Below are 18297 nucleotides of genomic sequence, written 5' to 3' on the forward strand. Positions count from 1 at the left end.
TTTTTGCCGCACTGCATCGCTTTAGCTTGGCCAGGTTGCAGTTGTAAATGAGAACTTGTTCTCATCTGGCCTACCTGGTTAAATAAAAGGTGAAATATATTTTTTTTTTAAATATATATATTTTCAGGCAAAAGGTGGCTATTGTCTTTAAGACACTAACAGCTTACAGACGGTAGGAAATTAAGGTCACAGTTATGAAAACATAGGACACTAAAGAGGCCTTTCTACTGACTCTGAAAAACACCAAAAGAAAGATGCCCAGAGTCCCTGCTCATCTGCGTGAACATGTCTTAGGCATGCTGCAAGGAGGCATGAGGACTGCAGATGTGGCCAAGGCAATAAATTGCATAAATTGTATGTCTGTACTGTGAGACGCCTAAGACAGCGCTACAGGGAGACAGGACGGACAGCTGATCATCCTCGCAGTGGCAGACCACGTGTAACAACACCTGCACAGGATCAGAACATCCGAACATCACACTGCGGGACAGGTACAGGATGGAAACAACAATTGCCCGAGTTACACCAGGAACGCAAAATCCCTCCATCAGTGCTCAGACTGTCCGCAATGGGCTGAGAGAGGCTGGACTGAGGGCTTGTAGGCCTATTTGTAAGGCAGGTCCTCACCAGACATCACCGGCAACAACATCGCCTATGGGCACAAACCCACCGTCGCTGGACCAGACAGAACTGGCAAAAGTGCTCTTCGCTGACAAGTAGTGATTTTGTTTCACCGGGGGGGATGGTCGGGTTCGCGTTTAACGTCAAAGGAATGAGCGTTACACCGAGGCCTGTACTCTGGAGCGGGATCGAATTTGGAGGTGGAGAATCCAACATGGTCTGGGGCGGTATGTCACAGTATCATCGGACTGAGCTTGTTGTCATTGCAGGCAATCTCAATGCTGTGCGTTACAGGGAAGACATCCTCCTCCCTCATGTGGTACCCTTCCTGCAGGCTCATCCTGACATGACAATGCCACCAGCTTGTTCTGTGCGTGACTTCCCGCAAGACAGGAATGTCAGTGTTCTGCCATGGCCAATGAAGAGCCTGGATCCCAACCCATTGAGCACGTCTGGGACCTGTTGGATCGGAGGGTGAGGGCCATTGCCCCCAGAAATGTCCGGCAACTTGCAGGTGCATTGGTGGAAGAGTGGGATAACATCTCACAGCAATAACTGGTAAATCTGGCGCAGTCCATAAGGAGGAGACGCACTGCAGTACTTAAAGCAGCTGGTGGCCACACCAGATACTGACTGTTACTTTTGATTTTGACAACTCCTTTGTTCAGGGACACATTCCAGTCTCAACGCCAACAGTGAAGAGGAGACTCCGGGATGCTGGCCTTCTAGGCAGAGTTCCTCTGTCCAGTCTCAACAGTGAAGAGGAGACTCCGGGATGCTGGCCTTCTAGGCAGAGTTCCTCTGTCCAGTCTCAACAGTGAAGAGGAGACTCCGGGATGCTGGCCTTCTAGGCAGAGTTCCTCTGTCCAGTCTCAACAGTGAAGAGGAGACTCCGGGATGCTGGCCTTCTAGGCAGAGTTCCTCTGTCCAATGTCGGTGTTCCTTTACCCATCTCAATCTTTTCTTTTTATTGGCCAGTCTGAGATATGGCTTTTTCTTTGCAACTCTGCCTAGAAGGCCAGCATCCCCGTGTTGCCTCTTCACTGTTGATGTTGAGACGGGTGTTTGCGGGTACTATTTAATGAAGCTGCCAGTTGAGGACTTGTGAGGCGTCTGTTTCTCAAACTAGACACTGATGTACTTGTCCTCTTGCTCAGTTGTGCACCAGGGCCTCCCACTCTTTCTATTCTGGTTAAAGCCAGTTTGCGCTGTTCTGTGAAAGGAGTAGTATACAGCGTTGTAGGAGATCTTCAGTTTCTTGGCAATTTATCGCATAGAATAGCCTTCCTTTCTCAGACCAAGAATAGACTGCCGAGTTTCAGAAGAAAGTTATTTGTTTCTGGCCATTTTAAGCCTGTAATCGAACCGACAAATGCTGATGCTCCAGATACTCAACTAGTCTAAAGAAGGACAGTTTTATTGCTTCTTTAAATCAGCACAACAGTTTCAGCTATGCTTATGTAATTGCAAAAGGTTTTTCTAATGATCAATTAGCCTTTAAAAATGATAAACTTGGATTAGCTAACACAACGTGCCATTGGAACACAGGAGTGATGGTTGCTGATAATGGGCCTCTGTACACCTATGTAGATATTCCTTTTTTTATTTTTATCAGCCGTTTCCAGCTACAATAGTCATTTACAACATTAATGTGTACACTGAATTTCTGACCAATTTGATGTTATTATAATGGACAAAAAAAAAAGTTTGCTTTTCTTTCAAAAATGAGGACATTTCTAAGTGAACCGAAACTTTTGAACGGTGGTGTGTGTGTATCGATCTATCTCTCGGTCTCTGTGTGTGTAGGTCTGTCTCCATGTGTGTGTGTATTAATGAAGTATACAGTATAAACAAAAGTACACATTGATAAAGGCACTTCTATAGCTTCTAAAATCTCTTTTACAATGATGGGGAGCACAAATATGGCTGGCAATGGCTACGAAACAGTCAGCCATCAAGCCATTATATACACATCAATTGTGTGCGTCTCTGCGCCTCTGTCTGTCTGTCTGTCTCTCTCTGCGCCTCTGTCTGTCTGTCTGTCTCTGCGCCTCTGTCTGTCTGTCTGTCTCTCCTAGCCTCTGTCTGTCTGTCTGTCTCTCCTAGCCTCTGTCTGTCTGTCTCTCCTAGCCTCTGTCTGTCTGTCTCTCCTAGCCTCTGTCTGTCTGTCTGTCCGTCTCTCCTAGCCTCTGTCCGTCTGTCCGTCCGTCTGTGTCTGTCTGTCTGTCTCTCTCTCTGCGCCTCTGTCTGTCTGTCTGTGTACTATATATATTTATAGCTCTCTCTCTGTGTGTGTGTGTGTGTGTGTCTCTTATCTCCATACATCTTTCTCCATAGCAGCCTGGTGTCTCTTGACCAGTTTCTCTATCTCCTGGGCAAAGCTGTTCCTCTGGCTCTCCAGCTCTTTGTCCAGACGGAGCCGGTGTTCGTCCATCTCAGCCTTCAGCTTGTTCTCCAGACCCATCAAATGCTTCTGGTGCTGCCGCCTCATCCTCTTATAGCCAGACATCTGCTCCCTCAGCTCACTGTCCTGCTCGTGCTCCTGCATCTCACGAGTCACCTGGGGGGGGAGAGAAAGGTAGAGAGAGAGAGAGTTCTGTTAACTTACTGTTGTGATAGTCTCTTCTATAGTGTCACCTGTTGAAGGACTTGAGTGGTTTTTGGAATTTAGAGAAAGAGTAAAAAAAAAAAAAAAGAGATTAAAATAACAGAATAAAAGAGATGTCTCACCAGTGAGGCAGTGTGTGTAGGTGTGTGTGTTCTCACCAGTGAGGCAGTGTGTGTAGGTGTGTGTGTTCTCACCAGTGAGGCAGTGTGTGTAGGTGTGTGTGTTCTCACCAGTGAGGCAGTGTGTGTAGGTGTGTGTGTTCTCACCAGTGGTGTTCTCACCAGTGAGGCAGTGTGTGTAGGTGTGTGTGTTCTCAGTGAGGCAGTGTGTGTGTGTGTTCTCACCAGTGAGGTGTGTGTGTTCTCACCAGTGAGGCAGTGTGTGTAGGTGTGTGTGTTCTCACCAGTGAGGCAGTGTGTGTAGGTGTGTGTGTTCTCACCAGTGAGGCAGTGTGTGTAGGTGTGTGTGTTCTCACCAGTGAGGCAGTGTGTGTAGGTGTGTGTTCTCACCAGTGAGGCAGTGTGTGTAGGTGTGTGTTCTCACCAGTGAGGCAGTGTGTGTAGGTGTGTGTGTACTCACCAGTGAGGCAGTGTGTGTAGGTGTGTGTGTACTCACCAGTGAGGCAGTGCGTGTAGGTGTGTGTGTACTCACCAGTGAGGCAGTGTGTGTAGGTGTGTGTGTACTCACCAGTGAGGCAGTGTGTGTAGGTGTGTGTACTCACCAGTGAGGCAGTGCGTGTAGGTGTGTGTTCTCACCAGTGAGGCAGTGCGTGTAGGTGTGTGTTCTCACCAGTGAGGCAGTGTGTGTAGGTGTGTGTGTACTCACCAGTGAGGCAGTGCGTATGGTAGCGAAGTGTTCTCTGTTGCGTTCTCTGTAGTGTTTCCTTGGGGGTTGAGCGGCCGGGGGCTCGGTGGGATGGCTCTGCACCTCGGGGTCACCATGGTTACCCTCCTCTTCCTCCTGGCCAAGGCATTGTCATCATTATCAACATAATGTGTACATGCGGTGTGTGTGTGTATATATATATATATATATATATAAAATATAGCGGTGTGTGTATCAAGGTGTGTAAAGTGGTGTGTGTATCTATGGTATGAATAGCAGTTTATACAACGTGTGGGTCTAATACTGGACGATTGGTTAAAACCGCATTCCAGCCAGTGTCTATTCCACAAGTTACCACCGGCTAAATCTATGACATTAAAATGCCTATTTACTCTGTTCCATCGGACTGCGTAATCCACTGTCTCAACAGCCCAGCCAGGCAATTTATAAACTTGATCTCCACTATAAAAAGCATCTGGCCATTATCTCAGATTTCTTTTAGACTAACATTTAGTTTTCAACAGCGGAGATTTGTATAAACCTTGCCGTCTGTCTCTCTGACATTTGCAACATGGCTTCACTGCCGAAAATCCATCCTCAGCGGTCCCATAGTAATGAATGTGTTGGGAGTCGGGATGAGATAGACAGGAAGCTTTTCTCAGCCAGACGAAATCATCATTGTTTTTATGGACATATACAAAGAAATGTCAACAGAAAACAGGTCAAACTAAACAAAATGCAGATAGTTAGCAGTCTTCCCAGCTTCAGTTTTTAGTCATTGTGTTAGCTGTGTTGTTGGCTAGCTCCTCTGAACAACACTGTCCTGATGAGAGAGCACATTTTCTATGCCAGGTGAAATCGCACATCATTAGCACATTGTTATGGATGTCTCCAAATAAAAGTCACTAGACAACGGCTTAAAAAAATGCAAATGCAGCTACTTATTCTGGCTGCACTGCTGTTGTTATTCTGGCTGCACTGTTTGACGTGACTAAGCCGTAGTTGGCTAGCCAGCAAGGGATAAGAACGTTACGAACGAACGACTGAGTGACGTCCATAAATACAGAACAAAAAGACTGAACGACTGGGTCGCGTCTCTGGCAGCCAAACCGATAGAACAAACGACCAGCCAGCTTGGGTAGCAAACCTAGATTTGTGTCGGGACTACAGTAATAGTCAGAAGTTTAGACACACACACTCATTCAAGGGTTTTTCGTTATTTTTACTATTTTCTACATTGTAGAATAATAGTGAATACATCAAAACTATGAAATAACACATACGGAATCATGTAGTAACCAAAAACATGTGTTAAAGAAATCAAAACATATTTTAGAATCAAGCAGCCATCCTTTGCCTTGATGACAGCTTTGCACATTCTTGGCATCCTCTCAACCAGCTTCACCTGGAACACTTTTCAAACATTCCTGAAGGAGTTCCCACATATGCTGAGCACTTGTTGGCTGCTTTTCCGTCACTCTGCGGTCCAACTCATCCCAAAACATCTCAATTGGATTGAGTTTGGGTGATTGTGGAGGCCAGGTCATCTGATACAGCAATCTATCACTATCCTTTTTGGTCAAATAGCTCTTACAGAGCCTGGAGGTGGGTTTTGGGTCATTGTCCTGTTGGAAAACAAATGATAGTCACACTAAGCACAAACCAGATGGGATGGCGTATTGCTGTAGAATGCTGTGGTAGCCATGCTGGTTAAGTGTGCCTTGAATTCTAAATAAATCACAGACAGTATGATCAGCAAAGCACCCTCACACCATCACATTTCCTCCTCCATGCTTCACGGTGGGAGCCACACATGCAGAGATCATCCGTTCACCTAATCTGCGTCTCACAAAGACACGGAGGTTGGAACCAAAAATGTTTATGTTGAGATCTGTCCGTTACTTGAATTCTCTGAAGCATTCATTTGGGCTGCAATTTCTGAGGCTGGTAACTCTAATGAACTTATCCTCTGCAGCAGAGGTAACTCTGGGTCTTCCTTTCCTGTGGCGTTCCTCATGAGAGCCAGTTTCATCATAGCGCTTGATGGTTTTTGTGACTGTAATTAAAGAAACCTTTCAAGTTCTTGACATTTTCAAGAATGACTGACCTTCATGTCTTAAAGTAATGATGGACTGGCGTTTCTCTTTGCTTATTTGAGCCATTCTTGCCATAATATGTTCTTGGTCATTTACCAAATAGGGCTATCTTCTGTATACGACAGCCCTACCTTGTCACAACACAACTGATTGGCTCAAACACATTAAGAAGGAAAGAAATTCCACAAATTAACTTTTAACAAGGCACACCTGTTAATCGAAATGCATTCCAGACGACAACCTCATGAAGCTGGTTGAGAGAATGCCAAGAGCATGTAAAACTGTCATCAGGGCAAAGGGTGGATACTTTGAAGAACCTCAAATATAAAATATATTTAGATTTGTTTAACACTTTTTGGGTTACTACATGATTCCATATGTGTTATTTCATAGTTCTGATTTCATCATTATTATTCTACAATGTAGAAAATAGCACAAATAAATAAGAACCATTGAATGAATAGGTGTGTCAACTTTTGACTGGTACAGTATATCTCACGGAAGGAGGAAATAGTATGAATAAATATATCAAAATAAAGTTTTGAAATTAAAGTATGTCAATCATTTGAATATGTTGGTAACCCGATATATAAAAGTGATAATTTCTTCGAAGCCGTTGTTTGGAGTATATATTGGCACGGGGTCGCTTAGTCTCGGGCCTAACCCTCATGCCAATATATCCTCCAAAACAGCTGCTTCCCGGCCATCATCACTTCAGTGTGTAGTAGCCCCACCAGTTTGAGGTGTATGACAGAGCTGTTGGACATGACCGTGTGGTCTCCCTCCATCAGGTCCAGTTCACTGCGGTCGTCCTGTGCTGCTTCATTCAGACTGTTGACTGAGCTGCTCTGGGAGCTGATAGACATACTGGGGATGGACTGGTTACTGCCCACACTGTTCACTGTGTCTGTACGACCTGCACCGTGCTCCACCTCCTAGACACACCCAGACAGAGAGAGAGACACCCAGACAGTGAGAGAGAGACAGACAGCAAGAGAGAGAGACAGACAGACAGAGAGAGAGAGAGGGGGAGGGAGACAGACACAGGGAGACAGACAGCCTCACAAATAGGAAAACAGAGAGTGGTCAGATAGTATGTTCAGTTTCATCCCCTGGCTGCTACCTCTGTTCTGATTGGTACTGAAGATTACATGCAAACTACCCCACACACACACACACACACACACATCCTCTTCCCCTTCACCACCACACACACCTCGTCTCCATCCTGTGTCTCAGCCTGTGGTCCGTTGTGAGCCTCCTGGAACAGGATCTTCTTCATCTTACGGTACTGCAGGTTGTCCAGCTCCCTGACCGCCTCTTTGGTCCTCAGGATCAGATCCATCAGAACAGAGTCTGGACGCTCTCGTTGGACAAACGCATGCTACAGGGGGAGGAGAGGGAGGGAGGGAGGGGAAAGTGTGAAGGAGGGGAAGGACGGGGTAAAGTTAATTTATTAATTCAAGCCTATTCAGTTCACCAGTTGACATTTACATAGCATTATTTTTTAGGGCGTTTTCACACTTCGTGCCTTTCAGACAATTTTAGTGAACTTGGTGTGTTTGGAACTGAGACCTCTCAAAAGAACCCCGAACCGAACTGAGATCGAGAGGTGGTCGGAGTTCAGTTCGCTTGAATTCTGCGGTGCGATCTCTTTTTTAGGGCAATGTGAACGCAAAGCTTCCCAGGTTTGCTTGTCATTATTCCTGCACGACACACTAGACTACTGCAACACCGTTTCCCCTGACATAACCCCTCACACTAGACTACTGACATAACCCCTCACACTAGACTACTGACATAACCCCTCACACTAGACTACTGACATTAACCCCTCACACTAGACTACTGACATAACCCCTCACACTAGACTACTGACATAACCCCTCACACTAGACTACTGACATAAACCCCTCACACTAGACTACTGACATAACCCCTCACACTAGACTACTGACATTAACCCCTCACACTAGACTACTGACATAACCCCTCACACTAGACTACTGACATAACCCCTCACACTAGACTACTGACATAACCCCTCACACTAGACTACTGACATAACCCCTCACACTAGACTACTGACATTAACCCCTCACACTAGACTACTGACATAACCCCTCACACTAGACTACTGACATAACCCCTCACACTAGACTACTGACATAACCCCTCACACTAGACTACTGCAACACCGTTCCCCCTGCTATAACCCCTCACACTAGACTACTGACATAACCCCTCACACTAGACTACTGCAACACCGTTCCCCCTGACATAACCCCTCACACTAGACTACTGACATAACCCCTCACACTAGACTACTGCAACACCGTTCCCCCTGACATAACCCCTCACACTAGACTACTGACATAACCCCTCACACTAGACTACTGACATAACCCCTCACACTAGACTACTGACATAACCCCTCACACTAGACTACTGACATAACCCCTCACACTAGACTACTGACATAACCCCTCACACTAGACTACTGACATAACCCCTCACACTAGACTACTGACATAACCCCTCACACTAGACTACTGACATTAACCCCTCACACTAGACTACTGACATAACCCCTCACACTAGACTACTGACATAACCCCTCACACTAGACTACTGACATAACCCCTCACACTAGACTACTGACATAACCCCTCACACTAGACTACTGACATAACCCCTCACACTAGACTACTGACATAACCCCTCACACTAGACTACTGACATAACCCCTCACACTAGACTACTGACATAACCCCTCACACTAGACTACTGACATAACCCCTCACACTAGACTACTGCAACACCGTTCTCCCTGACATAACCCCTCACATTGGTGCCATAGGAGAGAGAAGATGGTGTGCAGGTTTGCAGAAAGAAAATGTGTGCAGTCGTTGGATATTGATTAGCTATTGTCAAGGATGCACAGAAATGCCAAAATATGCGTGGAATTTTTTTGTTCAGATTATGTGTTTGCAATATGTGATCTATAGGCTGGGTGTTAAGTCAGTGGTATATTCCATAGAGGGGTTTGAATAGAGAGAAGACCGTAATCTATAGGCTGGGAACAATTCTCGCTCTTAAAGGGGCAGTCGCCTATATTGGGTGTATAAATTAATTATTCAATCTGCAGTTAACTCTTCTGCTATTTATTCTGTTACCAATAATATTTACATGTTAATAGTATCTTCTGATTACATTTATTATGTCTCATATTTTGAATCGATTATTATTATTTGTTGTTTTACGGCTTTTTCCCCCCAATTTCGTGGAATCCAAATTGGTAGTTACAGTCTTGTCTCATCGCTGTAACTCCCGTACGAACACAACCAAGCCGCACTGCTTCTTGACACAATGCCCACTTAACCAGGAAGCCAGCTGCACCAATGTGTGGGAGGAAACACCGTACACCTGGCGACCGTGTCAGCGTGCACTGCGCTCGGCCCGCCACAGGATTCGCTAGTGCACGATGGGACAAGGACACGATGGTGGCCCAATTGTGCACCGACCCATGGGTCTCCCGGTCGCTTCCGGCTGCGAAAGAGCCTGGAATTGAACCCAGAATCTTTAGTGGCACAGCCAGTACTGCGATGCAGTGCCTTTCATCACTGCGCCACTCAGAAGACTTTTGTCTCACATTTTAACCAATTGCAATCTATAAGATTCCAAAATGTAAGTTTGCTGTATCACAACCAGCCGTGATTGGGAGTCCCATAGGGCGGAGCACAATTAGCCCAGCGTCGTCTGGGTTTGGCCGGTGTAGGCCGTCATTATAAATAAGAAATTGTTCTGAACTGACTTGCCTAGTTAAATAAAGGTTAAATATATATATATCTGTCTGAGAACAGATTCTGATGGAATGGCTCATCCTGCACTTTGTAAAAACCCCAAAGTGCATTGAGTGAATATCTTGGTTCGTTTTTAAACATAGTGATGTGAATGCAACAAGTACTCTGTAAACTATTTTGTGAATATAAAGAGAACAGTTCTTTAGCTTTTTTATTTTTTAAACCCCCGAGTTCACTTTAAAGAGGACTGAGATCGGTTATTTTAAAAGAGGACTATATGCGAAAAAACCCAAAAACCTAAAATCTTCATGTCAATTTATTATTATCATTTTTTTTTTTTAAGTGTTCTCACGTTTAGTAGATGGTCAGACTTGGGTCTATCCTGGGGGATTTTCTGAAGGCAGGAATCAACAAAGTTTCTAAAGTAATCCGTCCTGCATAGAGAGAGGAAGGGAAGGAGGGAAGGAGGGAGGGATAAAGAGTAAGTGAAGAAGAAAAAAAAACAGTCACAATTCCATTGAAGTAACAGTAAAATCCATCACCTATGATAGCCCTAATGCGTGATAGCTATAGTACTTCAATAAAATAATATATCCTTATGAAAATACCTGGAGTTGTGTGTGTGTGTGTGTGTGTCTCTCAGGGTTTCCGTTATGAAAATGTGGCACCGGACATTTAAGAAATGTACCGGACCCCGTATGTATTGGGTGCGTACCCTGATTAGGGAGTCCACCCACGGTGCGTACCCTGATTAGGGAGTCCACCCACGGTGCGTACCCTGATTAGGGAGTCCACCCACGGTGCGTACCCTGATTAGGGAGTCCACCCACGGTGCGTACCCTGATTAGGGAGTCCACCCACGGTGCTCAGGGTGAGTACCCTGATTAGGGAGTCCACCCACAGTGCTCAGAATGACAGAAATCACATGTTGATCATGGTAATTCATCCGAACAGAACGTGGAGGATGCAACGACACGTCCTTCTTTACCGCTCACATTGAAGACGTTAGAAGAACTGTCCACCTTTACTTTTCCTTAGACAACAAGATGAGTAACGAAGAGCTAAATCACTAGCCAAGGCATACGAGCCAAGGCATACGAGCCAAGGCATACGAGCCAAGGCATACGAGCCGACTCGTGTGAGTTAAGTTTGGGGGAAGCAAATGTTCACCGTGAATGCACCTTTAAAATAAAGCATTCCAAATCAAATCAAATTTATTTATATAGCCCTTCGTACATCAGCTGATATCTCAAAGTGCTGTACAGAAAACCAGCCTAAAACCCCAAACAGCAAGCAATGCAGGTGTAGAAGCACGGTGGCTAGGAAAAACTCCCTAGAAAGGCCAAAAACCTAGGAAGAAACCTAGAGAGGAACCAGGCTATGTGGGGTGGCCAGTCCTCTTCTGGCTGTGCCGGGTGGATATTATAACAGAACATGGCCAAGATGTTGAAATGTTCATAAATGACCAGCATGGTCGAATAATAACAAGGCAGAACAGTTGAAACTGGAGCAGCAGCACGGCCAGGTGGACTGGGGACAGCAAGGAGTCATCGCATGCATCATCACTTTTGCAGAGACTGATGTAAGACAGTCCACTATTCAGAATGTGATGAGTAGATTGGCTAGTCATGATTTAGGTTTATAATACAACTGAAACCAGACAGTTCAATGCGTGGCTGAGTGGCGTGTAGAGTAGAGGCCTGGGCTATAGGCCATATCAGACATGCTTCTTTCTTTGCACGGGAAAACACATTTCATACAATTCTACTACACTTTGTATGACTGGAGACATCAGCTGAATCTTTTCTTAATATGACAAATAACAGGGTAGCCTACTCTGCTGACAATGACAGATCAATAACATCAGCGCTGTCCATATAAACAGGCCTCAGAGAAGGGGAGAAACATAGAAAATGACATCCATCTAAACTGGAGGAGGAAAGTATTGTCCAGAAACAAACATAAGTGGCACTGACCCAACGATGGTAAAGAGTGAACATGCTCAGTGTCCACTCACTGGGGATACGGCCGATGCTCTCTGCTGGTGCCAATAAGCTAGCATATAGGACTACTGTTGTTCGCTCAATTAAGTTGAGAATTTTGATAAATATAAAGACAGGTTAGAGTCTTTTATTTGCTTTACAACAGCCATTTGTTTTCCAAACTATGTTTTCTCACAATTTCATTTAGAAATATAGCGATATGCCTGGCAGAGCCCCTCTACTTTTCACTGACAGTCACAACTCATCTATTTGGTATTTGCAGCACGAGCTGCGTTTCTTTCCCGACCGTAGGCAATGCCATTTAAAACGATCCACAACGTAGATTTTTTTTTTTTTTACAGCTAGGGGAAACTAAATGATCCTCTTTGGCCAAATCATGCTTCAGTAGCCTATTCAGAATGATTTCATTTATTTCTGTATAGACGGTAGGCTATATCATTTTGCCAATTTAATTCAATTCACTTAGCGAAAGCTTCCCTAAGCCTTATGGACGCGCTGCCTATGTCAATCTACTATCCCCCACAGTAGAACAGTGTACCTATTCTATTGGTCAGCTTGTCGAGAAATAAATAGCCGAAACAGACTCTGGGACAGTTGTGGGACAATAGATCCCAAATTCATACAACCAGTAGGCCTAGGCTACATAAAAAAAAACATTCAAAAGCAATGAGGCTGATGCAACATATTAGACAGTTTAGCTGAAAATGTTGATAAACTGTTATTTCTTCACATTATTAGGGCAGCAATGCGCCAAGACGTTATGCTACGCAGGAATGTGAATATGGCTACTGGACAATGAAAAAAAGTTACAAACCAATAGAACACGAGAGAAATAGCTTACTGGTTTCAATGGCCTGTCTTCAGACAAGTCTATCAGATAATCAGCCTCCACTGATTTTGCCTTTAGGCTACTTTGAAGCAAGGTAAAACATGCCTCATAAAACATGCCCCGTCCTGTCCCGTGTAAATATAGTTATTCCTTGTTTTTTCGTGAAAAAAATGGTATATATTTCAATATCACTTTCCATCTACGAACTGAACATACTCTCCTGCAACCCGCCTCACCCAATGTGGTACGGATCTGCTATTTTGTATACTTATAAACTGGAACAACCATCAAAAACCTAGCCAGCTAACTGGCTACTAGCTAGTAGTCAATTAGCCATTGCTAGGCCGATCTGCTAGGACCACCTCCCGGCTAGCTGAAGAGGCCCATCATCCACTCCTTGGGCTACAATACCTATTTTGCCAATTGGACCGGACTACCAACGTAATTCTGCCCGAGGGGGATTTTTCAACTGGCTCCTCCGTTGCGACATCCCCTGAATGCCATACCGCTAGCCGTGGCCTGCTAGCTGTCTAGAGCACATTGGACTGTTAGCTTAAGAGGCCCATTGAACAAATTCTTTGGCCACTATACCTATTTTGCCAATTGGCCTGGTTTACCACACGGAGCCCTGCTGATCCGTCTGCCGACGTAACTGCACGAGGGTGCCAAAACAGACTTTCTTCCGTCGCGACTTCACTTGCTAGCCCCGGCCCGCTAGCTGCCTGAAGCCACTCACTGGACTCCTATGATCACTCGGCTACGCATGCCTCTCCCTAACATCAATATGCCTTGTCCATTGCTGTTTTGGTTAGCAATTGTTGCCTTATTTCACCGTAGAACCTCTAGCCCTGCTCAATACAACTTAGTTAACACTTTAGTTCCACCTCCCACACATGGGGTGATATCACCTGGTTTAAATGATATTCGAGACAATAAATCTCTTTCATCGTCACTCTATGCACTGGTTTACCCCCACTGTATTCACATCCTACCATACCTTTGTCTGTACATTATGCCTTGAATCTATTCTACCGTGCCCAGAAACCTGCTCCTTTTACTCTGTTCTGAACGTACTAGACGACCAGTTCTGTTAGCCTTTAGCCAACCATTATCCTACTCCTCCTCTGTTCCTCTGGTGATGTGGAGGTTAATCCAGACCCTGCAGTGCCTAGCTCCACTCCCATTTCCCAGGCGCTATCATTTGTTGACTTCTGTAACCGTAAAAGCCTTTATTCACTGCCCTAGCACACTCTGAATCCTGGCTTAGGAAGCCCACCAAAAACCCTGAAATTTCCATCCCTAACTATAACATTTTCCGACAAGATGCCAAAGGGGGCGGAGTTGCAATCTACTGCAGGGATAGCCTGCAGAGTTCTGTCTTACTATCCAGGTCTGAGCCCAAACAATTTGAGCTTCTACTTCTAAAAATGAACCTTTCCAGAAACAAGTCTCTTAACGTTGCCGCTTGCTATAGACCACCCTCTGCCCCCAGGTGTGCCCTGGACACAATATGTGAATTGATTGCCCCCCATCTATCTTCAGAGCTCGTGCTGTTAGGTGACCTAAACTGGGACATGCTTAACACACTGGCCATCCTACAATCTAAGCTTGATGCTCTCAATATCACAGAAATTATCAAGGAACCCACCAGGTGCAACCCCAAATCTGTAAACACGGGCACCCTCATAGATATCATCCTAACCAACCTGCCCTCCAAATACACCTCTGCTGTTTTCAACCAGGATCTCAGCAATCACTGCCTCATTGCCTGCGTCCGTAATGGGTCTGCGGTCAAGCAACCACCCCTCATCACTGTCAAACGCTCCCTAAAACACTTCAGCGAGAAGGCCTTTCTAATCGACCTGGCCCGGGTATCCTGGAAGGATATTGACCTCATTCCGTCAGTAGAGGACACCTGGTTGTTCTTTAAAAAAGTGCTTTCCTCACCATCTAACATAAGCATGCACCATTCAAAAATTTAAAACCAGGAACAGATAAAGCCCTTGTTTCACTCCAGACCTGACTGCCCTTGACCAGCACAAAAACATCCTGTGGCGTACTGCATTAGCATCGAATAGCCCCCGCTATAAGCGACTATTCAGGGAGTTAGGAACCAATATACACAGGCAGTTGGGAAAGCAAAGGCTAGCGTTTTCAAACAGAAATTTGCATCCTGTAACACAAACTCCAAAAAGTTCTGGGACACTGTAAAGCCCATGGAGAATAAGCGCACCTCCTCCCAGCTGCCCACTGCACTAAGACTAGGAAACACTCACCACCGATAAATCCGCGCAAATTGAGAATTTCAATAAGCATTTTTCTACAGCTGGCCATGCTTTCCACCTAGCTATCCTGACCCCGGTCAACAGCCCTGCACCACTTACCGCAACTTGCACAAGCCTCCCCCATTTCTCCTTCACCCAAATCCAGATAGCTGATGTTCGAAAAGAGCTGCAAAATCTGGACCCTACAAATCACCCGAGCTAGACAATTTGGACCCTCTCTTCCTAAATTTATCCGCCAAAATTGTTGCAACCCCTATTACTAGCTTGCTCAACCTCTCTTTCGTATTGTCTGAGATCCCCAAAGATTGGAAAGCTGCCACGGTCATCCCCCTCTTCAAAGGCGGAGACACTGTAGACCCAAACTGCTACAGACCTATATCTATCCTACCCTGCCTTTCTAAAGTCTTCGAAAGCCAAGTTAACCTGTTGAGTGTTGGGGGCAGTATTTTGATGTTTGGATGAAAAACGTACCCAAATTAAATTGCATATAATTGTCAGATTAGGATAGAAAACTCTAAAGTTTCCAAAACTGTCAAAATATTGTATGTGAGTATAACATAACTGATATTGCAGGTGAAAACCTGAGGATAATCCAACTAGGAAGTGCCTCTTATTTTGAAAGCTCCCTGTTCCATTGCATGCCTTCCCTCCATTTAAAGGGATATCAACCAGATTCATTTCCCTATGGCTTCCACATGGTGTGAACAGTCTTTAGACATAGTTTCAGCCTTTTATTCTGAAAAATGAGCGAGAACGATCACATCGCGTCAGTGGATGGCTGGGTGCCAGCAGAGTTTTGCATGCGCAACAGCTTGGAGCAGACATTTTCTCGCTCTCTCTCCTATTGAAAAAGCTACGGTCCAGTTGAAATATTATCGATTATTTATTGTAAAAACAACCTGAGGATTGATTATAAAAAACGTTTGACAGATTTCTACGAATTTTACGGATACTATTTGGAATTTTCGTCTGCCCCGTCGTGACCGCTCGAGTCTGTGGATTACTCAACTAAACGCGCCAACCAAATGGAGGTATTTTGGATATAAAAATAATCTTTATTGAACATGTATTGTGTAACTGGGAGTCTCGTGCGTGCAAACATCTGAAGATCATCAAAGGTAAGCGATTTATTTTATTGCTTTTCTGACTTCCATGACCAATCTACTTTGCTGCTAGCTGGTTGTAATGTTTTGTCTGCTGAGAGAGATGTCCTTACATAAAAGCTTGGTTTGCTTTAGCTGTAAAGATTTTTTTTAAATCTGACACGCCAGGTGGATAAACAACAAGCCATAACTGTGTTTTGCTATATTGCACTTGTGATTTCATGAAAATTTAATATTTTTAGTAATTTAATTTGAATTTGGCACTCTGCAATTCAGCGGATGTTGACAAAAATGATCCCGCTAACGGGATTGGTGCGCCAAGAAGTTAAACAGATCACTGACCATTTCGAATCCCACCGTACCTTCCCCGCTATGCAATCTGGTTTCTGAGCTGGTCACGGGTGCACCTCAGCCACGCTCAAGGTCCTAAACGATATCATAACAGCCATTGATAAGAGACAATACTGTGCAGCTGTATTCATCAACCTGGCCAAGGCTTTCGACTCTGTCAATCACCTTATTCTTATCGGGAGACTCAACAGCCTTGGTTTATCAAATGACTGCCTAGCCTTCTCTGACAGAGTTCAGTGTGTCAAATCAGAGGACCTGTTGTCCGGACCTCTGGCAGTCTCTATAGGGGTGCCACAGGGTTTAAATCCTCAGGCCGACACTTTTCTCTGTATACATCAATGATGTCGCTCCTGCTGCTGGTGATTCTGTGATCCAACTCTACGCAGACGATACCATTCTGTATACTTCTGGCCCTTCTTTGGACACGGTGTTAACTAACCTCCAGACAAGCTTCAATGCCATACAACTCTCCTTCCGTGGCCTCCGACTGCTCTTAAACGCAAGCAAAACTAAATGCATGCTCTTCAACCGATCACTGCCCTCACCTACCCACCCGTCCAGCATCACTACTCTGGACGGTTCCGACTTAAAATATGTGGACAACTGCAATACCTGGGTGTCTCGTTAGACTGTAAACTCTCTTCCAGACTCACATTAAACATCTCCAATCCAAAATCTAGTATCGGCTTCCTATTTCGCAACAAAGCATCCTTCACTCATGCTGCCAAACATACCATATTAAAACTGACTGTCCGCCGAAGTAAAGGATCGTTAGATGTCATTTACAAAATAGCCCCCAACACTCTACTCAGCAAATTGGATGCAGTCTATCACAGTGCCATCTGTTTTGTCACCAAAGCCCCATATACTACCCACCAATGCGACCTGTATGCTCTCGTTGGCTGGCCCTCGCTTAATATCCGTCGCCAAACCCACTTAGCTCACCATAGCAGCACACACTCCAGCAGGTATATTTCACTGGTCACCCCCAAAGCCAATTCCTCCTTCGGCCTTCCAGTTCTCCGCTGTCAATGACTGGAACGAACTGCAAAAAATCACTGAAGCTGGAGACTCATTTCTCCCTCACTAACTTTAAGCACCAGCTGTCAGAGCAGCTCACAGATCACTACACCTGTTCATAGCCAATCTGTAAATAGCCCATCCAACTACCTCATCACCATATTGTTATTCATTTTGCTCCTTTGCCCCCCCCAGTACCGCTACTTGCACACTCATCTTCTGCACATCTATCACTCCAGTGTTTAATTTGCCATACTGTAATAATTTCACCACTATGGCCTGTTTATTGCCTCCCCCTTTATCCTAACTCATTTACACACACTGTATATAGAATTTCTCTACTGTATTATTGACTGCATGTTCCATGTGTAACACACACGGTGTTGTTGTTTGTGTCGCACTGCTTTATCTTGGCCAGGTCGCAGTTGTAAATAAGAACTTGTTTTCAACCATCCTACCTAGTTAAATGAAGGTGAACTCATTTTTAAAAAAATAATATGTTGTAAAATGTTCAGGTTTCAAGTATGTTTTCAAAATGCACCCTGCCTCCACCTCATTGCAAAGTGGCGTGTGACGTGCTGATGAAGCCTGCCTTCCAGTATGCATTTGAATGGCGAATGGGAAGCGCGTTTCAATTAACAGTTTAGAAATAAAAAAAGTAGCTCTTTTTAATCGTGGCCCAATTATTTTTTTTTTTTTTTCTCTCAACAGGACTGGACTTATAAAAGCACAGTCTGACAGATTTTCCACATG

At 44.8% G+C, this 18297-nt stretch overlaps 1 protein-coding gene across 1 annotated transcript in view; it reads right to left on the bottom strand.

Moving 5' to 3' along the window:
* LOC115146853 (serine/threonine-protein kinase TAO1-like) overlaps nt 1–18297 on the bottom strand; it is a 45972-nt gene that overhangs the window by 11979 nt on the left and 15696 nt on the right. Inside the window, exons 10-14 of the mRNA XM_029688871.2 lie at nt 10306–10387; nt 7367–7534; nt 6885–7085; nt 4055–4189; nt 2945–3181 (exon numbers count right to left, since the gene is read on the bottom strand). Coding sequence (XP_029544731.1) covers nt 2945–3181; nt 4055–4189; nt 6885–7085; nt 7367–7534; nt 10306–10387 — 823 coding nt within the window. The remainder of the gene's footprint in view (nt 1–2944; nt 3182–4054; nt 4190–6884; nt 7086–7366; nt 7535–10305; nt 10388–18297) is intronic.

Source organism: Oncorhynchus nerka, linkage group LG19, assembly GCF_034236695.1.
Source record: "Oncorhynchus nerka isolate Pitt River linkage group LG19, Oner_Uvic_2.0, whole genome shotgun sequence".
In the NCBI taxonomy this organism is placed as follows: domain Eukaryota; kingdom Metazoa; phylum Chordata; class Actinopteri; order Salmoniformes; family Salmonidae; genus Oncorhynchus; species Oncorhynchus nerka.